General features: G+C 37.2%; 1 protein-coding gene across 3 annotated transcripts in view; it reads left to right on the forward strand.

The window, feature by feature from the left end:
* CDK17 (cyclin-dependent kinase 17) overlaps positions 1-23,147 on the forward strand; it is a 56,779-nt gene that overhangs the window by 19,517 nt on the left and 14,115 nt on the right. For all 3 annotated transcript variants that reach the window (XM_014963787.1, XM_014963788.1, XM_014963789.1), the window contains 3 exons: positions 1,026-1,159; positions 17,892-18,017; positions 21,949-22,005. In XM_014963787.1, coding sequence (XP_014819273.1) covers positions 1,026-1,159; positions 17,892-18,017; positions 21,949-22,005 — 317 coding nt within the window. The remainder of the gene's footprint in view (positions 1-1,025; positions 1,160-17,891; positions 18,018-21,948; positions 22,006-23,147) is intronic.

Raw genomic sequence — 23,147 nt, forward strand, 5'->3', positions numbered from 1 at the left:
TGAAGCACCTCTTTTGTATGTATAAGTATTTAATCTCTAGAGTAATTTGGTGTTCAAATATTTCAGAGATGATGATGAAGCATTACTCATAGTGAATTGCTTTTATGACCAATTTCCCATTGTGTATTGTTTTGCAAGTCATTTGGCTCTTTATGCTATTAAGGATACCACCTTGATCTTCTCTTTATTCATTCTGGTGTTTGTGTTCCAAAGTCTGGAAGATCCTGTAGTACACAAGTAATGTATACGTATATACATAGTATACATAAAACCCTTTTGTGTGGATGAATCTACAGGATTGTGTTAAAAGCACCAATTTCAGTTGACATGAAGATCCTGCAACATCATGTTGCTCAGGCAGTCTGTTATCCAAATTCCTTCTTAAGGTCACAAATTTCACTTAATTGCTCCTAAATATCAGGTCCTCTGCTGAATCCACTTACATGTTATAGGCCTCTATTGAAATGGTCAGAATACATCCCCTTCCTCTACACATGCACAGCAGTGGGTTTTATATCTAAAGTTTCCATATTTGGCATTTCTGAAATAATACCTGCACGTCTCACGGTTTTTTAAGCTTTCTGAATATACATTTTGGTTGCTAACATCAGGTAGTCTGATTTTGAAAATATGAAATATTTTCAGTTATGTTTTGTATCCAAAAGCAGCTAAAAGAGAAGTGGCAGTGAGGGAGTTTGGGAACTGGAACTGTGAGGGGAAGGTGTCTGATAGGAATTAAAATTGGGGTTGGACTCCCTGTCTTTTGTTTTGGAAAATCGAGTTCTGCTGCAAACCAAATAAGAAAAATAATTATAAAGTTTGTGTAGAAGTCCTGTAAGGTAATCCTCTTCATTTTGTGATTCCTGAGCCATAAAAAATACATCAAGATTACCATGACTGTGATGAGTCTCTGACTGCCGTATAAGCCAGTGCACAGTAGTGATACAGCTGCTGTCCATCTATACAGTAGAGATGTTTGGTGGAATACTGATTAACTGTTTTCACTTCTTTGGATTATTTTTAAGATATTGTTCATGAAAATCTGAAAATGGGGTCAGATGGTGAAAGTGACCAAGCTTCTGGAACGTCATCTGATGAAGTTCAGTCTCCCACAGGTGTTTGTCTCAGAAACCGGATACACAGACGAATCTCAATGGAGGTAATTTACTTTTCATATAGGGATCATTTAAATTGACAAGAGAGTTGGGGGTTGCTTTAATTGTTCATTATAACTGGTTGTCTTCTCAATTAACTGTAACCGTTCTGACATCTATTTTGTGCAGAGCGCATTATTTTAATATTGCTTAAATTTCTGTCCCCATTTGCCACACAGAAATCAGATGGTTATCTTGTATTGTTTATGAGCTGCTAATTTTGAAAATCTAAATATGTTTTGAAACTTGGATTCGCGGGAAGGATTTGTTAAGTGTAGCATTCAAGTATCTTTCTGTCACATGCTGTGCAGTTCACTGAGTATATTCAAGAAGATACACTGTTTAGACCTTTTTTGTTTAAATCTGTTTTCCAATCTTTGTAAAACTAATGCTACAGCAGAGATGGTCCTGACTGCTTCAGCCTTTCCCTCTCTTCCTGTTTTGTAATGAACGGAACTTTACAGGATGGTAAACAAAAGGAGGAAAAGTACCTTATGAATAACTGTGCACATAATTTCCTTTATTTATGAGTCTCATTATGAATACTAGCCATCCTTGTGCTTGCTTTGTTGTCATTTCCCTTGACGAAGAAAAACAGAACGTTTCCCTGTTTCTTGAGTGTATAAAAGTTACAGTTATAATGATGCCTTTGTTACAGGAGCATGTCAGATTTTTGGCTGCTGCTTTATAGCATACATACCAATATGAATAGTTTGGAAGATTTTAAATCTTCCTTCAAAGCCTGATATCGAATACAGGATTGGGGAAACAGATCTGGATAAGTTACAGTAGGGTATATGTGCCAATTTTTTTTTATTTGTGAGGCGTTCCGTTATGCTTGGAATTCCAAGACTCCAAGCATGTAACGTTGATACGATTCCAAGAACTTGTGAATTAGCTGTATTTATTAATTATATAGCTTCTTCTACCCGGTGGGGGTTTGTCTTCAAATTCCTAAATTCATATGTTAGTCTCAGGTTTGATCTAAAGACTGTTCAACCATTTCTTTGGGAGAACTAAGTTAGGTCTGTTGTTCTTGTGAAAACTTGCACATCAGAATGTATGCTGGGGAACCTAAAAATCAAGGAAATTATTTAAAAGGATTATTTGCTTTTTGGTCATTGTCTGTTTCCTCTGCATTTTGAAATGTGCATTTAGAACAGGAAAGAAATAAGGAAATCAGTGCTACCTAATGAAATTAACAAACTGCAATGGAAATGTGTCAAGTCTTCCAGAGAGGGCTCAAAACCATTAAAGGATTCTCTTTTAGATTAGGATTCAAGAAACTCTAACAGAAATTACAAAAGAACTCAGGAATAGTCATTAAAATTCAGGAAATTCCTGTGTAATTTTTCAGGAGGTGTCAAATAAGAGCATCTTTTCATTGACCTTTTTAATTGTGAAACAATTCTAATATTAGTGTTTAAGAGGCTTTGAGAAGCTTTTATTGAAGTTTTGTTTATCTAATGCTAATTTTCTCACATTTCTCCAAATTGCAAATGCTTGTTTCTAATTATTGAAATTAACATTATTTCATAATTGACTGGCTCAGTCAATGACAGCCCTAATTTTTTGACAGCTATTCCCATTGATTCTGTAAGAATTGCAACATTTCCCCCAAATAACTGCAGTATTGATACAGTGACTTTTCCAATAAGGTTTCAAGCTGAGGTCTGTGAACAGTCTCACTTCTGAATTTTAAGAATGCTGTCACGGAGAGATATTTTGGTTGATTTAAGTTTACTTTTTAGAAGTGCTTTGTAGCATAGTAGATGGGGGTTTTGCCTGACTGTGCATTCCAGAGGAAAAAATCTTTTTAGCTTTGGTTAAAATACCTTTCTAATCATAATCTCTCAGTCAACTTTCTTGTTTCCTAAGTGAAAAGGCCTTAAGTGAATACACTGTCTGCCTCTCTTTCCCTCCTATTTTTCCTGTGGGTCATTTGCTGTCACTTTTGACAGATGGATAGAAATCTCAGATGCTAATTTTCTATTAATTTCTGTCAAAAAAGATCTGCATTTGGAGAGATTGCTAATGTATCCACTACTAGGAGAGACAGCCTCTATTAAACACTGCAGTATCCACATATGAGTTGAATCTCAAGACATACATCTGTAGAAGACCAAGTTTTACTAGGTTTGCTGTTTGTGGAATGGGATCACTTGCCTTCCTTGGCCTTTGAGGGAACCAAATAAATGTTTCCTCTTGTACCAACTCTTGCCTGCATGCCTTGGGTGATTTATGCCATGGAGCTGGCTGCTTCAATAGTGGGAATTTGATTACATAAAGAGAAAGAAATCATCTTTGTTGTAAGTTTGTTTGAAGTAAGTTTCTATTATTTCAGTTTCATTTTGTTGGTTTGTGGGGACCTGTCATCTGTGGACATCATTGGGTAGCCTGAGGCCATATTCCCTTTATAGTAATTTAAGATGAGTTATAGCTCGTTCCTATACATACAAATTGGAGTAAATTAGTATGTTTGTGATAGTATGTTTTTGCTGTAGTCTGCTGAAGTCATTAGTCACACTTGAAATCCATTGAAGAATGTATTTGATTAAATATATAAAGTTGGATAAACCGAGTGAAGCAGTATTCCTCATTCCTCTGCATTAAGATGAATGTGCCTGTCATACTAAGACTATATCTTTTTTGTGTTTAGTTTGGCCAACAGTCATTGTATCTGTAAGAACTTTGTGCATAATTTCTTGGTTATATATGTTTGTTTCTCTCTGCTGAACTGACGGAAGTCCTGATTTGTTTTGAAGGTAACTAATCAGGTAAAGCTGAAGCCTCAGAATAGTCTTTTTTACTTGTAAGAACTTTTGTGTGTGTAACGAAAACATTTCATGCTCAGCTTGAACTTCCTCTAGAACTCTGGAAATTATCAGCCCATCAAAAAAATCCAACCAGTTTTTAAAAAAATGCTTGCTAAAAACATGCATGCCATAATCAAAGTGCTAATTACCAATACTGAGTATTAATATTCCTGGGATGTTTTGTATATTAGAATACACATTTTGATTCACACTACTACAGTGAATAAAGCTTCTTTGGTAATGGTTAAGTAATTCAGAGCTATAAATATAATTGTAGCATTGTCAAAGAGCAGACAAATTCTCTTGTCCAGGGTATATGAAAGATTTTGATGGGAAAGAAAACTTGATCTTTCTAAAATTTTGATACAGAGATATCCTGGAAGATAGAGAAGTGCAAAATAGGTAATGGAGATGCAACTAGAAAATGTGTTTGTTGTTGCAGAATCTCCATAGCAATAGAAAGCTGAAACTTCATAACCTTAAGTTGACCTGGTTTAGATAAGAAATCATCATACTGAGATGTAACCTAAATAATGAAGCATTTTAGATCTGAAGTGGTGATACTGCAATGAGAAGGAATCCTGCTCCACTGTGAAAAATCTGCTGGGGTAAAAAGTTTCCATCCACAGTAGCAGCCGTGGAGATACGAGCTTTCAGTCCATCATTCCCTCCAACTGATGTAAAATTTAGCCCAGCATGACTGTTATAGACAGGGAAATAAGCATTTGCTTCTGAATTCAACAGCACTGCAGTTGTGGGACTAGATTTTTTTTTTTCTAAATGATTGTTCATTGTTACTGTGTGCTTAGAAAACAAAGAGGACATACCAGAATCTCATTGTGTTCCCTAGATAAAGTTTATTTTGCCTGTAATCCACAGGCTACAAATGGTCCAGAAAGCAGTGGCTTTTTAATGTTTTTTTTCCTCCTTCCTTCCCCTCATTCAGGAACCATGCTGACAGTAGGTACGAGCATCTATTGTGCAAGGAATTTGGCTTCAAACAGCTGTTAGGTTTTAATTAAAATGTCTGCTAATCTCAGTAATATGCTAATATTACTGATTGCTTAGTAAATCTTTAAAACTGTTTATCAGAACAGATGTATGTAATCATTTTTTTTTTCCAAACACCAGAAACAGTATAGCCTAAGAATGAATACATGTGTGTCTATGTTTTAAGCGTAGATGCTTTCATCAGGTAATGAGAAACACGTCTCCAGATCATGGAGTTACAGCTTAAAGCATTTTCACTTTGATTTGCTGGAAAAGAAGACACGGGCAGTAATGCATTAATATAAATTCATGTTTTGAGCCATAAGTGTTCACCGGGGACCCGGTGCCTGTGCACTGGATAGTGAATGCTTCATTGAGAACTGTGGTGGATGAGAAATAGGGAGATACTGTCTGTGCAAATTGAAACATCTGTTTCCCTTTCCCAGAAGGCCAAGGTCTGTAAGCCATCTTCGCATGTGAACTGGCAGAGGGCCATAACCCACTGTTCACCAGCCTGTTTCCCAGATACTTTATCCTGAGAAACAGTTCTTATCCCTCCGACTGTCGCATTAGTGACAGGAGCGTGTTCCAGATCAGGCTGCTCCTACCACACTGCCGTAGGGTATAATTCTCCCCTGGGAGGATTAGCTGCAGGGTTAGTGCTTTTAGCTGAACGGAGAGAAATACAAAGGCTATGAAGTGATCCTCGTAGTCGTGTGTGTGTTGTACTGGTTACCTTCCGAAAGAAAGAACGTAGGTGAGAAACAAGTTCCCTGTGAGCTCCACCCTTTACCAGGGCTGTGGCTGCTTGAGGAGTCTTGACATAGCTCAAATAATTCCATCTGCTGTTGGTCCAGCTGGGCAAATATACTTTCTCCAGAGAAGAAACCCAGAGAATTAATTGATATTTTAACTGATGTAGTGTTAAGATTTTCTGGTTTTAGGCTTCAAATTCTACTGTGGTTTGTAGGTCCCCATTCCCATGTGCAAACAGGGCGCTCTTGGCTCTACTGTTTAAATTCTTGAACAGCAGACTGGATAGCAGTACTGATCCAGGCTTTCAGTATTTTCTGCTGTCATTAGTTTTGGAGAGAGGAAGCACTTTATCGAAGACAGCCTGAACTTTCAGCCCTACATCTCTTGCTGCTTCACAGGCTCCCTTGGATCCCCAGCAGACATTGCTACACAGTGCCTTCACTGAGCAAAGGTTCTTCCTTCTCCCTTCCTTCTGTGCTTGGCAGCCATATGTATAACTCTTTCTGCCTTATTTACTGGATGTTGTCTAATTTCTTTCTCTGCACCTCTTGAGAATGCTTAGCTTTTCTTCCGATTTGTCTGTTCTGTCAGTCTAAGCATGTGATCAGCTACCAGAAGATTTCAGTACTAGACAGAAGAAAATTGAAGCTGAATATAATCAAGACTTCGGTTTTCAATGGTCACTGTATTCTCACCATTCAGTCATGCTTTGCAGCTGTCTCAGCCTTTTGCAAGGTTATACTAGAAAATACGCAATATTTGTAGATTCCTGCTTTCAAGTTCCTATGAAGCTTAATGTTTTCAAAATCCCTCTAAAAATACAAGTGCATGTTCTAAATTGCTAGTATGGTTTTGATGAATTGATGGACGTCTTTTTGATTTATTTGATTAGCAGACTTTCATTTCTTCTACAGAAAACTGACACTGCAACAAGAAAAATAATTTCAGCTTGGATAACAGACAGACTTTGTTAATATGCCTTTTACTAGATTTTCTAGGGGTAACTGTTACCAGCAATTGATGCTTTTTTTGCCCGTCTGCTAGGAACCTTTGTAATCCTGATGCTAAAGTTCTTGCATTCCACTTGCTAATGCTACTTCCCTTAGAAAAGTTACTGCATTAGGCAGTACCCTTTCTATAAGGAAGAAATATCTGCTTGTTTGGTTTTGCTTTTCAATAACTCGGTTTTCCTTTTAAGTTCCATTTAAGAATAGTCTGTTATCATATTGGATATGGTCAGACATCTACAAAACACATCTCTAGTAATCACTGGAACGTGGCAGATGAGAAGTCAGTACTTGGATGCAGTTTCACATCCTGCACTCCAGCCTCACTGTCCTGTCCAGGAAGGTCAGATTTCCACTTTTTGGAATTAGCCTGTTTCTTCGTGGGACTTTCCCTCTGGTAGTTGCAGCTTTGTGTTGATGTGAATGTTTTGTGTTAATAATTAATATTAGAGAGCTGTTCTAAGGATCCAAACTTGCATTTTTGCAGTGATATATTCTGTTTTGTTTCTTACAGTATTTTTTCCAGTTCCCTTCCCCTCCACCTCATTTTTCTTGTAAGCTGATCAGTTTGTTACCTTTTCCTTTTGGGCAGTTTCTCCTACTACTCTGTTACATTAACCGATGAAAACATACAGAAATCTGTGCTCAAAAACCAGGGAGGTGTTGTAGTAAATGAGGCAAAGCTTCCTTTATTAGCATCTATTACTGCCCATCATCTACCACTGAGTCAAACAGCCATCACACCCCACATTTCAACCGGGTTTATTTTAAAGGGGTTAATGCCACAAAGCGTATCTTACTAGGTGATGATTTAGCCAGACAGACAAAATCAGACATGATATTTTTATGGTTATTATTATTTTTCTTATACTTTCTTCTAGTCTCTAAGGTCATTTCCTTATGAGCTCTCTGAGATGCAATAAAATAATAATAAAACAAAACTAAAGAAACCATACAAGAAGAATTTTGAAGTATTTCTGGCATAATTTGTCACAAATTTCCTGTGTATTTCCTGTATACACTCGATGAAAAGAGTTTAGTTTCTCTTTCTCAGATTTTTCAAAACTGGTTTTATGTCTCACATGTATTTGTTTTGGTTTGATTTCATTGGTTGTGAATAGAAGCTCCTGGAATGCAGTTTCTGAATACTGTATTTGTGCTGAACAGTTTCAGCCATTCACCTTAAAACTGCCGGGAGATATGAAGTAAATAAAAAACTGACTGGGTTGTTTTGGTTTTTTTTGAAAAAAGAATGAAAGAGCAGTTTTAATTCAGCTAGTTGGTAGTCTAAACAGCATACCATGAAATTAACATTCTTATTAAAAGTATTTTGAAGAAGAAATTGTTCAGAATTCATATTTTTTACTGCTTACATGAAAAAATCTTGTCGATTGACCTATAATTCAAATTTTGTGGGTTCTAGAGTACTGTTACAAATATTACTGAAAAGATACTTGAAAGATTTCAAAAGTTTTTCATTGTGCTAAAGTAAACAAAAGCAAATATATCTGCTTGCAATTCTGGTTTCTCTGCCTTTAAGAAAATTATTATATGTTTACCTTTGAGTAGCCATATCTACTGTAGAGATTGATGATAACTTTCTTGAACTCCTGGCAGTTAAGTCCTTGCTTTTTTGATTGATGATAATAGATGTGCTGACAAAACATGAGTCCCAGTCTCAAAATTGAGACTAAACCTTAGAGTTCTTAATAATACCAGTATTTCACTGATTGCACTTGGCTCTTCTTCTTTTCCTAGCATCTTAACATCGAACAGGACAAAACGATGTTTATGGTGAGGAGGGGGCAGAGAAAAGGCAGTAGCTGTGGTCATTGGTATTTTTCTAGGACATGAAACAGCCTGTGGGCTTAATCTCATGATAAAATCCCTGAAGATATTTTGTGGACTGGATTTGATTTGACCATTGAAAAAGCCCTTCTTGATTTAATTGATGAATGAATTCCGTATTTTGGATAATTTCTGTCTCAAATACAAAAAGCCACCTGATTCAATGCTCAAAATTTATTTTTTCTTGAATTGTGTTACATATTGGTAGACTGGCTGGAAACCAGCATGGATTTGTGGGTAGGTCGCAGTGATCCCTTGCAGACAGGTGTTAAGATGACGCTTTTATTACTGCTTCTAACAGAAGGGGTTCTCTAAAGACCCTTTCTTCAAATTTAACAGAATAGTAATTAATTCATTGTGATATCATGTTTTCAGTAAAATAAAAATTGTAATAACAGAAACAACAACAATAAAGTATAAAGTATGTAGTATTGGAGTATAAACCATTCTGCAGAAGGCAGGAAAAAAGGCACTTTCTGCATCACAATGAAATTATAGTTAACATCTATCAGCTGAGTGGGGGAATGATGTTGGCTTTATATACATAGTAGGAAAACTGGTATAGGTAAATCTTAACGGCTGTTTTAATAGTGTTTTTGGTTACAGTAATCGAGGCTTATTTATAAAGATGTTAAAATAGCATGCTGCAAGGATGCTTTAGATTTCTCTTGATGGATGCGTATGTTTTCCGTCAAGACCTTGGAGGTCTCCAGGGCTGTAACCAAACAACGGTATTCTCTAGGAATATATTCTCGGATTTGGGGTTGGTTGATTGTTTTGTTGGTTAGGTTTTTTTTTCCTATTTGCTTTTGCCTCTAGCAGTCTTGTTTTATGTCATAATTCTGTAGAGGATCCAGTTGGCTTCAACTGTGCTAGCTGTCATTTGACAAAAATGCACTGAAATTCGATAAGGCAACCTTCAGAAAAAACTGTACATGGCATTTGATACTAAAATGGTACAGTAAGTATATTCATATAAGGTTGTATATTAGTGTATTAGTGTGTTTAAATTCTCATTGGCATAAGCAAGCGTTTTCAATTAATTTGTTTGCATATAATGAAGTAGCATGTAATACACATTTTTATTTAAAATATGCAAGGAAAGAATGCTGGAACAAGCGAATTTTCTTTTTTTACAGTAAGCATGCCATGAAGCTGAACTGTGTTGCATAGAGGTTATGTGATGTAGCATTTTAGATCTCATTAAGCATTCTCCAGTGAACAAAAGCACTATGACTTATTAGTGAACAGCTTGTGGTTGCAGCTGACATGTCTCGCTGGTATTTGCTGAAACTGGTGAGAAGACTAATTCAGATCGATGCTTATACAAGAGAGGAAAGTGTTTTCATTTGCTCTGTACTGGATTGTTTGGACTGTCAGACTGATGTCTGTAGGCTCAGAAGAACAACTCTTTTGCTTTGTGAGGCTGTAACAAAATTTTATTGATGGAATTTAACAATATTAATGCTTAAAAGACAGATAAGCTAAAATTTCAGGGATAGGCGGAGAGCTTGTTGTTTGCTACCATATAGCAAGTACATACTTTAATTAATGATTGGTCTAGAAGCGTAACTTATCAATAAACTGAAGAACCAAAGCAGTAAGGATTGGTATATAATGATGCACCTTAGCAATATGGTCTGTGATGTCCACCGACTGTCTGCTCCTGACAGAGACAGCTTCCTTCTCCTCTCAGTTCCTAAACTTGCATCAGCAGATAATTACTGGCTTTGTTTTGAAGGGGTAGTTTTCGGTCAGTTGACTTTCTTACACCACATCACTGCGTTTTTAGCTTAGAGCCTGTTCCACTCCAAGAAGCGATGGGAACATCTGGCCACAGGCAATGAAATACCGGGTTTGGAGGTAGTCAGCTGTTAGATAAACTGAATGAAACGTTCGAGGAATTTGTGAACTGAGGCTGATGCTGTCTGTCATGGATTTCCCTCTCAGTTTTTCTGACAAGTCATTTGGTGGTACTGCAGGGTTGCCCTTTTTTCTTTTGCCTCCTGCTGCCTCAGCAGCAGAAGCCTGAATCTTCTCTCGCTGCAGTTGAGAGTGCAAGTGCGATAGCAGCCTGGAGCAGCCAGGCAGTTCAAAGATCAAATGGCGTTTTGTAGCCCAGTAGATTTGGGAAAGATGTATTGTTGCTACTCCAGCATGAAAGAAACAGTCTGCACATTTGTTGAAGGATAAAAATAACAGTGGTCTTAGTTTTTACTTTTCTGCTTTTTGTAGCATAGTGAGGATTGAACTCAGGAACACCTCAACAGTTGCTTCCCTAGGGCAATTTTCTGGTTATTTTTTTATTATTGTTATTCTGTTTTGTGTAAAAAATATTAGTGTTTATTATCTAAATATACTATAAAAGTCAAAAACATAATGACGAGTAATCAGAAGACAGACTAAAAAGTGTGAGTATTTCAAATTGCTTCTTTTTAGACCTTTTGTAACGTTAATTCTATATCGTGGGTTTGAATCATCTTCATTTCACTTCAGTGAAATTTACTGCAGCGCGTAGTGCACCTTGGCAAAAAATAAATGGCGAGTTAAGGATATACAGAAGTTGTTGATTTTAATGCTTGATTCAAAGTGCAAAAAGTTGTCAGTGTTGCTTTCAGAAATAAGAATAGGTTTGTTCTGTGAGAGAAAATGTACTTTTTTGACACTGTTTAAGAGAAGTGAAAATAGATCTGTTGACCAGGAATGAGACGTTCTGGAAGGTATCACGCTATGACACTAAATAGTATTATATGGGCCAAGACAAGCAATTTGAAAGAGCAATAGCTGGTATTCTTGTCTTATGGAGAACAGGAGATCAGATTAGGACAGGTAGAAAGGAATAGAGTTGCTTGAGAGTCAGATGTAAAAGGCAGAATGTGGTAACAGAATGCTAGTACAAAACTCTTGTGAATGGTTTACTATGGATGGCAAGTGAAGAAGCTGGTATTTGTGTCAGTATTTTGGGATAACCTACAGGGGACCAGAAGTTAAGATATCAAAAGGGTTGGGTTTTTTTGTTTTTTATTTCCAAGTATGTATGAAAAATATCAAGTGTTCTGTTTTTTTAATTTTTATTTGGAAGACGTATTTGTTTACTTATAATGTTAAATTACTCAGCTCACAGGACCTGCAGGATTTCAGCCTCCTTTTCTTGTGCCCAAGTGTAAGTAGTCAGTGGTAGACAGAACACACACACCAAGTTACAGCAGCGCGGTTGGGTACTAGCCAGAAAAAGAAAACGCTCGACAAAGTGTAGCTCTTCTCAGAACATTTGCAGTAGCTAGCATTGGAAATAGATGGTAAAGATAAGCACGAATTGGGGTAGTTTATCTCCCCAGAAAACAAAGTGATACTCGTGTCACAAATGCTTACATGTTTATCTGCCATCGAGCAGAGTAGGACAAATGTGATTCTCATTTCAGGCAGATTATTAAAATAGCATGCATTTCTCAGCCAGTAATAAAACAAGACTGCGAGTAAGCATTGCACATGAAGATAGAAAATGTGGTTTTGAGATGTAGAGGAGGGGGAAAATGCCACGAGCGTTCTGGCTACCATAGCAAAGCAACTGGTGCCTGAATATGTTCTCCAGCATATATTCTGGAACGAGATCAAAAAATAGCTCATTAAGCAACATAAAGTTAACTGCAGGCACTTGAGCATTTAACAGCACCGCGTTTACTGAGCACTGATACATTCTGTTGCAAGTTGACCCTGAAGATAACCTTAAAAGAATTAAACTAGGAAATGTTATGAATTGACCTCATTTGGAAAAATAAATTGTTAAGTGACATACAGGAAAATACTATCCTTTTAATTTTCTAAAAGATAGTTCATTTTACCTGAAGTACTTCGTTGTCCCTGAAGGTTAAGGTTTTAGATTCCAATAAACCTTTCCTTGTTAGAGTTACAAAGGAATGCAGCCAGATTCCCTCTGCATAGTTGAGGGTCTGTGTACACCACTTATACACCTGTTATGGTTAAAAAAGGATACATGAGATAACATAGGGAGTTACTGTAATCTGCTACCTTTAAAAATGAAATAAAAATTTGAAAGATTCATAAAGGCATGCAACATGGGTAAGTGTTAAAAATGGACATTGAACTCTGTAGTGTTGGCAAGCTCAAAATCTTAAGTGTCAAAAAAGGAAAATGTAGAGAAAATAATCATTAATTGCCCATTAATTATAAATGCTTCCTTATTACTTCTTTAAACCGCACTGCAGCAGAATCTTGCAACAGCCTGTATTTTTAACAGGCTAATAATTTCCATTACTAAAGGTTTCTTGGTTTAGTTGTTTTCCTTGGTTTAAGGTTTGGGTTTTTTACTTTATTTATATTTTTTAGAAATGCTAACATGTCATTAAATTCAGCTGGTCATTGAAATTAGTGTCGACAAATTCCTCTGTTCCCAGAGTGTCTTTTTTCATTGTTTCATGGAATTCCACAGAGGTTTGAGAGAATTAGAAGTTCTTAAGAGTTGCTATATCCTACAGTTGCTTGAGCTCCAGCCTAACCTCCTGCCAAAAGAGCATCAAGTCGTGTCCCCTCCATAAAGGCTGCTCAGCACCGGTGGAGACATGGGCTGCTCCCCCCGGGCTCAACGGCCAACCCAAAGTGGCCAAAGGGCTATTCTGCACCGTCTAATGTGATGCTCGGCAGTAAAAGCTGGGGGGAGGAGGATAAAGTGGGGACATTTGTGGCTGTGGCATTTGTCTTTCACTTCTCAAGCCACCACTGGGCGTGCTGAGGCCCAGCTTTCCAGGAAGCAGCCAAATCGATTCCTTTTTCGCTCTGTCTGGGCACACAGCTTGTGTTTCCCTGATTAAACTGTCATTGCCTCCACCCACAAGTCTCCTCCTATCCTTCCGGCTTCTCCGCATCCCGAGCACTCGGCTGGATTCCCCGGGATCAGCCCACGGCAGGGAGTGAGTCTCTTGCTGCCATCAGCTGAACAGGTTGCCGAAGCCTCAGCAGACTGCCTGGTCTTGAACACTCATGGCTCAAAATTGTCTGTTAAATTCATTGGGTTTTTCAACTGTATCAAACTCCTGTAATTTTTGTTTTCCGGTTTTTCTATTTAGCCACTAGGAAACGTCGTGCTTATTTCTCTCATCTAATGAATCCACTTTCTGGTTGCTGTGTAGCATTTAATTACGATTGCTTTCTTTTCCCAAGAGATAGTTGTTTCAATTATTGCAAAAATTGGGAGGAATTAAGGTGGTATGGGCAAATAAAACATAATAATTTCTTTCTTTGAAGTATTTGGGTTTGCAGTCTAAATTACTTTCTTTAATTTCGCTTGGTTTAGGCAGTTACGTAAAGTGTAATTATAATACAAAGAATACTTTGTATATGTGACATACATAATCTTTCAAATGTTGGTGTCATAAAAGATTTGTGACTTTCTTAATTCAGACATTTTAAGAAACTATATTAATCAATGGTTTAAAAAAAAAGGTTTGGTTGATATTTCAACACAGCAAATACACATGAGTATTGCAAGTAGTCGTATAGATCATTAGGAGGAAAAATCTTTAAAGTACCTGCTGCAGTTTGCATGAAATCATTACATTTTTCTCTCAAAAAACAGCTTGCTTCAGCTCTAAGAAGTTAAGAGAAATGGATAGTGTTTTGAATTTGTTTACAATGTGACAAAAATTTAGGCTTCCAGCACTAAATACTTATTTTTGAGGGTAAAAAAGAGTGATTACTGCTGTGTATTGTTCATTATATTACAAATTTCAGTAGATAAATTATATTAAGAAGAGATATTACAATCCTGAAAAAAATTCTCCCTGCTTTTCTGTTCACATTGTGTTGTGGGGTTTTGTTGAGGATTTTTTTTTTTTTGTAGACAGACATTGCAGGGGGGTGGGTGTGAGAGTTGGTTTTCCCCAAACTGGAATAGATTTTGGCCTTTGCATCACTAAGTACTTACATTCAAACAATATCTGTGTTAGACACTGTGGAGCAGTAAATGCAAGTTTGCAGCTTAAGCTCAGTTTAGAACTGAGGGTGTCACACGGATCTCTGAAGTAACTCATGGGAGGTTTTGCAATTGCCTGTTGCAAAAACGGTGTAGGCAGAGCTCTTGAGAATGAGGAAGGGGGAATTCTGTAATAGAATTACAACTACCTCCCATAATAATATCTTCTGGCACCTAAAATATTGTTATCCCCAGTTGGACTCCAAAATAATGAATCCCTGGTACCTGCAAAGCATCTTAGGCTTGTTTTGTTTCCCTTTGTCTCCATTTGAACAGGTATGTGTTTATTGATGGCAAGGGCTGTGACCATAGTTTTCAAATTGCCATTGCAGCTTAAAGGCTGCCTTTGCTTCCTTCTTCCTGCACTTACCCATCAACTTTATATGCCTGGAAATGGTTCTTCAAGGCTGCAGAGCTAGGTGTGGTGCCCCAAGGATAAGTGCTGTGGGAGGAGTGAACATACAGATGGAGAGCTCTGGGGTACACTCGACTCAGTATTTCATGAAGCCTTTTGAGTTGTGGTCTGTGATTTCAGTATACCCATGAACAGACTCTGTAAAATACTTATTGTCAAACAAGCACTATGGGACAGTTAGAAGAGAACACTACAGCAGGTTTTTATGCCATAGAGTTCACAGACAGAAGTAGGAGAAACCTATTTTACCACAGGGCATACAGGATAATTATGGTATCTACAAGGAAGTTATATTGAAAAACTCAGCTGAATGCTCTTTTCTTCTGCTGGCTTGGAATTTGTCAAATTTCTGCTTTATTTTATGTTCTTGAGCAATGTGAAAAAGAAAATTAGGATATTGCCCCACTGTTGATCTGGGATTACAATAGGAAGGTGGAGTACAGACTGATGCTGGTCCTCTTCCTACCATCCCTGTCTTATTCCTGCAGTTCCATGGTTTTCTGCTGCAGTGAGATGACAAAGCTGCTTTCTTTTAGGCAACGTGGAGCTTTTCCCTTTGTGCTCATCTATTTTGATGAGCTCTCTGAATTTTCTGAAGAATGCAATAAATTATAGGGTGAGTTTATTTATTTCTAATCTGAAGCCCTCTTCAGTAAGGGAGAGGCATTTCTCATTTCAGATGGCTCTAAATTTGCTGAATTTGAGTTGCCTATTACAAAAATTGTATTAGCAGAGCCTGTCAAAGAGAAGGAAAATTCTTTAGTGGAAAATACTGTTTTATTGTAGGGATGACTGCTAGCATTGTAATTAATTAGTTCCTCCGCTCTCCCAAAACCACACAGGCAGTTTTAAAATCGCCAGTGTTTTGAAAAATTTAAAATACCAACGTTGAAAATTAGTGAAGAGCTTGGGAACTGCCAAAACTGAGACATCCTTTTGTTTTCTTTTAATCGAACTTCAGAATGTTGGTCAAAGCTGCCATTATGTGAACAGTGCTTCTTTTGTTTAAAGACAATTTAAAAATTCTGTACAAAATAAGACATACAGGCAGTGATTTTTCCAGTCATGCAAAGAAGCTGATGTTGGACAGCAAAGTAGAAGCTAACAGGCTTTGTGACCCGTACCTAAGGAGGTGTGAGGAGCGAAAACAAAACAGGAGAGTCAGATGCCATAAGTTAAAGCTTTGTTGGCAACTGTCCTAAAGCTTCTGTCTGCATCCAGTGGCAGTAATGAATAGCATATGCAGATCAGTTGGCTGGGGGATGTTTATTAGTGCTTCAGTCCTACCTGAAATTCAGCTAATTGCCAAATGACATTAATTTTTGAAATATATTTTTTAACTGATATTTTTTGCTTAGCTGTTGCTCCAGGTGCATGTGCAGTTCATGCATATGCATGGTTCTAATACATCCTCAACACTGGCAGCTTAGCGAGTTGTCCACCCAGATCTCAAGTCCTGAGAAGTCTGATGATCCAGTTCTTTGGCAGCCTAAGCCAATTTAGCTGCTGGCTTCCCGGGCTTGCCCTGCTGCCTTTCTTGCCCTGATTTCAGGCAGTGAAGCCTGTCTGACCTTACACTGAACCTGTTTGGAGCACAAAGCTGGCAGGAAGCTCTGCACTTCACCTGAGATACTTTCTCAATGATTTAGCATGCTGAAATACTTCGAAGGTGCTGCAAAGACATGAGTAGAAACACATGGCCAAGCCTAAGGGGAACCAAATGGGGATGTAGCTGCCAGTGCTTAGGTTAGTTCAGGATGCCCAAAATTCAAAGCTAGATGTCACAGGTAAGACAGAATAGGTTAAGATCAAGACGAGCTTAGTGCTCTCAGAGTGGTAATTAAATGTGTGATTGATTAAATCTGGAGATTTCCTCTCCTGCTGGAGAAAAGCGTGAAAACTGTGGTGGTTCCAGAGATGTCCTCTTAACTTTAGGGTAGAATCTGTGGGGATGAATTGTGTCGTTTGATGCTGAGCGTGATTTTCTTTACTTGGATGAACTATCTTGAAACAATCTGAAAAACAATTCCTACTGTTCTGGAAATGACTTCCCATTTTTTATGAGTCTGGATATGTTTCCCATGTATCTCTCTGGTGTTGACTGGCCACTTTAGGAGAATATTTGGTATTTCTTTTTCTGGATGTTTGAAATTAAAGCCAAACTAAAAATAAAAAATGGATGAGAACGTGTCCACCAAAAAAATCTTTTTCTTGCATTTACTGAAAGGTGAAGTAATTTTGTTTCCCTCTTGCCTTAGAAATTATACGTGGTGTTGTCAGAAGAACTTATGTGTGGAGAAACAGAATCTGATGTAGGGAAAACTGCATTTATATAATAGTGGCTTGGTTTTCAAAATATCGTATACAAAGAGATTGAAATTGAAAACCGTATTAACATTTGTAATAGTTTGGCTCAACAGTGAAGTGATTCTGTCTAATAAGACTGGAAAAATTGAAGTTAAAGCAAATTTATAACTTTTACCAGTCAGAGAAAGGGAGAGTGATATTTCGAACCATGGAGATCTCTTGTTACTCTAATGTAATTATGATATGAAAAGAAATGTATTTACTAGCCTCTGAGTTCTCAGTTTCTGGTATTCCATGTATGTATAAGTATCCAAGTAAACTCAATACATTTATCCACAGTGTAATTAATTACATTTTAATATTTCATTCCTCTTGTTAAAGTAATGAGTTTGTAAAGCACTGAATTTTTGAACCTGTTACCTAAAAAATTTGCAGTGTTACTAGAAGAGAATGCTTTAAAGTCTGAAATTACTTATTTTTCATTCATATAAATATTTCAGTTTTAAATAGCAACACTGTGGTCACAGTCAACACTACAGGTAATAAAAGGCACTTCAGGAAATTCTGAATTATACTTGACCTTTCTCTTTTTAACATTATTTACTGCAGGATTTGAACAAGCGTTTGTCCCTGCCTGCTGACATCAGGATACCTGATGGCTATCTTGAAAAGCTGCAGATTAACAGCCCACCATTTGATCAGCCAATGAGTCGACGTTCTCGTAGAGCATCTCTAGTAAGTGTAATGCATCTCCCTTGCTTAACCCACCTTTCAGGTCTTAAGATTCCATTTAATGCTGATGTATGTATAGCAAAGGTGTAATTCAACTTCATTTACACTTGGCTTTTATGCCCTGAACTTCAGTGTGCACCAGTCAAAATCCATTGAAGAATTTCATCCCTTCTTTCATTTTTCTGCTGCAAACTTGGCCCCGTCATTTCTCAGTGAAGGTCTTGACCCATTGATATTGGTGGCTAAAGTCAACTCCCAAAGTGCAGATTTAAGTCCTTTTGCTTTTTAGAGCAGGGATGATCTGTTTGAGCAAATAGGCTGTGTAATCTTAGGTCAAGGCTGGGGCTCCTGGGACATAGTAGGAAGGCCCTACAGCAGCATAATATGAAAGCAGGTCCTTCTCGCTGTTCTTTTTGTATTTGATAACAAATTTTGTCAAAATTGCTGTTGGTAGATTTTTATCATGTTATTTTTTAAAAAATAACATAATTTAAGACACATAGGTGGATATCTATGAATACAAATTAGTAAGTTCACATATACCTTTTTAGATTATTGGGTTATTTTAAAAAATAAGTCTTCTCTTGGAGATGGCAGAATGAGGGTTCCTATACTGTAATTAGAGTGTAAATGCTAGAGATCCTAGATGCTAATACAAAATATACACATCCCTGAAATGGTAAAAAAAAAATATATATTTTTGTCTTAATTTTGCTGAAACTGTTACATTACAATCATAATTTGATCTGTAAGCTTTCTGAATGTTGAAGGTGTTAAGAATTGCTAGGCCATTGCTAATTTCCTGAGCAAATTCATTGGCAAGACATTCTTTGCAGAGAAAAACTGGATAGGTTTATGAAATCTGCATTATTCTTTGTTTTCTTGATCTAATAGCTTATTTGCTGAAAAATAAATATGAAAGTACATGTAATGAATTAGTTTTATTAACTGTGAAATATCTTTATTTTATTCTTTGTGAATTAATAAGGTTTAACAAAGCAATGTTTGAGTTTTATCAAGTATTTTTCCCCTGGAATAATACAATTTAGTGTGCTAGACTAAGTCTCTGATTTGCATGTCGTCTTTTACAAAAACACTATTAAAAGAAAAAAGATTGAATCAAAGCACTGGGAGTAATAATAATGTAGCAAGCTTAAATATTTGTTCCAGAATTTCGTAGCTCATTAACCACTTAGTTACTGATGTAGCACTGACCTGAGGAATAGAGTTCCCCAAACCTTCGCTTTTCAGATGCTGGTGAAGCACCATTTCAGTAGAGCCTTTTCAGTGGAATATAGTATTTGGGAACCTGGGGGGACTTTCACATAGATCTAAATCCCCTTGCTCATTTATCATTGAGCCCTGAGAGCAATTGAAGTCCTCTCCTCTTTACGTTCTATAAAACTGACAGAAAAACAGTGCCCTCTAATGAATATGATGTGTGTATGGAGTCAGCTTCATGTCACAAGGTTGTTCTGTTTTGCCTTTTAAAAAATGCTTTCAGGGCTTGAAAGTCTAAAATAAAACCTGCTAGCAGTGCTGTGGTATGCAGGCATGCATTTGCTGTGTTGTCCTTTAATGATTTCAAACTAGCCTTTAAAAAAAAGAAATTCAAGGACTCATTATTCTGAGATTGTCATTGAAAGCTTGCTAGCAGACTGTTAATTACAATATATGAATATTGTGCTCTGCTTCAAAGGCATGTCTCTTTTCAAGGCTTAGAAGGAATCAAAGGAAAAAGGCTATAAAAAGTATCAAGTGAGGACTTGTTATACTTTAGGTCTGGTATTTTTCTTTGAAATGCAAGAAAAAATAAGCATTTACGGTGATTGTATTTTGTGTATACATGTGCAGTATTGTATGCACAGTAGCATAGGTGTAAGTCTTGTGCACCAGCCGTTAGAAGTAAGAGACCCTAAATACAGCCCATCAGTATTTCTGTGTGAGTCAAGATAGACAGATGGGCATTGCAGAAAAAAATTAGATAGTTCAGAAATTATTTTGAAGGAAGAATTAAGTTGATCTTAGGTTGAAGAATGTAAGAATTAGTTTTTCTTATGACTGGTAGCCAACCAAAATGTGATTAAAAAATTGAAAAAATGGAAAGGCAGGTCCTGAGGAATGTCTGTCTTCTGCATGTAGGAAATACTGTATGATTTTATTGTCTAAAGAAGATAGTAAGTTTATTAGTCTTGATGAAAAACATTGAGGCTTCTTAGAAATCAGACTTCGAAGTTGTATTCCAGACTGTCTGGCAATAAAAAGGCCAATGGCTATGAGTTCTCCTGTAAACTAAGCAGCCTATCTTTTTAATTCTAATACCATCTAATACTCACTTCAAGATATGTTTGTTTAAGTAGGTCAAAATGCACTTTGCAAACTTAATATTTATTTTACTAACACTGTACCTATATCAGTGGTATGTTTAAAATCTCACTGGAGTTACAAGGGTTGTCAAATATCAACTTTGCTTGTGTTTCTGGTGAAACAGCTTGCCTGCAACAGGTTCCTAAATATCCTTGATGCTAAAGTATCCTTATGCAGTTTTAAAACATGTCGACCCTAACACTAATTTAATAATACAGAATTACTCTTAATACTATGTTAACATAATTATGTGTCCATTAATACATCAAATATGTTTCCAGACAAGATTTTACCCTTATTTCAGTTGTATTTTCATGCATGTGTTCTGAAAATTAAGTTGACTCCAACTTTTCTTAGCGTACCTTCATATTATATTATTTTCAAATCTTAATACAGTCAGCAGTATTTATGTTACACTGTGTTACAATGAAATAATGCACAATTTAATATCCATTGGATTTTAGGAGTAAATCAGTGTATTCTGACTTGTAGATACAGGTGCTGAAGCCAGTCTGGGGTCAAAGTATTGTTCCATAGAGAGCAAGTAGAGAGCTGTGTTGGGAAGTGGAAGGAGTAGGTGATGCTAGGGAGAAAACCTGGCTTTTTTGTCTTGGCGTGTGTTCAATTGTCAATAAAGCAAAACCCCACAAACCCTATGGATTTTTTGTTTTGACAGGGTACAGGCTATATGCATTTGTAAATTGGTTTAAAAGTTGGTGTGTTTTACATGTCTGCTTTCAGCATTCCTTACACTATAAGAACAATATACATCTTTGGTGTAATTCTAGTCTTACATGAAAATAACTGTAAAGAGATAATCATACTAAATATAAGAGTAGCACTGGATTTGAACAGGAAAAGAGTAATGATCTTACAGGCTTTAGAAAAAGCTGTTATATAGGTAAGCAAACCCTCCCGGCTTGCATTGCAGAGCTAAGCTGGTGACGATAAAGAGAGAGAAGGTGAATAGATCTAACTAAAATACACAAAGACTTGAAGATACAAGCCATGAAACGTAAATTGTTGAGACAAAGCTGAAGCTTGTGGAGAAGTGATGTCTAGGGATTTTACTTGGCAGAGGTTTAGACTGAAAAGCATTGAGAAGTGAGAGTGTGAGAGGAAACATGGAGCTGAGATCTTGAACATAGCACGTAGGTAGAGTTAGTTTGGAAGAAGCTGCAGCAGCATATGGTTACACTGAGCAAGAGAAAGGATGGAATAGTTTGAGATGACTTCTGTGCTTTAAGCTGTAACAGCCTCATTGGTAGTAATCAGATCAGAAGAGTGGAGTAGACTTAAGTAGGAGGTGTAGGGTAAAGAGGAGTTTCAGTCTAAGTGTAACTCAGGATATACAGTAGACTGGCCAACAAGCTGAGCGTTAGGCTTGGTTGCTGGGATGAATTTATATCATAATATGCTACAAGGTTTTTAAAATAGAGGAATTGTGTGGTGTTTGGTCAAGTTCTGCCAGGTGTTTTTCTGAAACAAATTTTAACTTCCTGATTAAATATTGTATAAATAAAGTGGTCAGTTTTAATGATCGATTTTCCACTGCTTTTCATTGCAGTCAGAAATCGGATTTGGAAAAATGGAAACCTATATCAAGTTAGAAAAGCTTGGAGAGGTATGTATTGCCTTCTTTTGAAATGATTACTGCTTTGATGACAATGTCTTCTCTAAAATTTTAAATAAATGCTAACTGAAAATCATATTCTTCAAAATACGCATTGAATTTATCTTTTCAGTAAACTAAACATAATGTGTAACAGTGTCACAATGACACAAAAGTTCTGTGTATATATAGTAAGCAAAACTAAAAGCAGGAAAAGCAACTCACTGAGCTGAGAAAGAGCAAGAATTCATTAGCAAATGATCTGTGACCTCTTTATGTAGACTGGATTTGCATGCAGATAGATGAAGCAATAAAACAATAAAACTGGTTCAGCCTGGTGTGCTTCTGCCATGAGTTAGGTGTTAGGGAACACTCATGGTGGAGAAGCAGCCAGGGAGCAGGCAGGAGCTGTGCACATCTTGGTAGCACGCCTGAGCTGGGCAACCAGCTGGGTGCTGCCCAGGGAAGTACCTGGCACTGAGGCTGCCTTTTCTTCTGGGAGAGCAGCAGCATGGATTTCTACCTCTACTCAGCCTCTGACTTCCAGAGAAAAGGTAGAAAAGGTAGGGGCCAGGTGTCAGTCCTGTCCAGTTGGATTGAGGTTGGCCAACAGGATCAAAAATGGACAAGGAGCACTGGAATGGGGCGCACTGAACATTGCAGAGGGGACCAGGGCTGGTCGGTGTCTCTGCTGTCAATATTGCAGCCAGACCCCCATTTGCAATGTTTCAAACACATTTATTTTTTATTTTGCTTCTAGTACTTGTTAACTGGATCACTAGACGTGACATACCATTGTGTATCTTTGGAGGAATGTTAATCTAGTAGCTGTCAAGTCATGGTTGTGGGTGTACATTGTCTCACTTGCTTTCACAGTGTAGTGGACAATGCCAGGTGTGTACTGTGACCTAGGGCAGTTTCTGTAGCTGTGTTGCTTCCCCTTTACAACAGCTGGGATTAGTTGTACCTACTTGCTGTTTTGTCAGAATTTCTTATCCTTACGTAACATGCCATGAGTGTTTTGAATATCTTACTGTCTACGCAAAAAAAAAGTAAGATTGAGAAAGATGTGTCATAAAATTCACTGTTTGTTACGTCAGCCAAAATTAAACTTTTGACAGACACCCACCTGCACCCCCCCCCCCCAAAAAAAA

Source organism: Calidris pugnax, unplaced genomic scaffold, assembly GCF_001431845.1.
Source record: "Calidris pugnax isolate Ruff unplaced genomic scaffold, ASM143184v1 scaffold44, whole genome shotgun sequence".
In the NCBI taxonomy this organism is placed as follows: domain Eukaryota; kingdom Metazoa; phylum Chordata; class Aves; order Charadriiformes; family Scolopacidae; genus Calidris; species Calidris pugnax.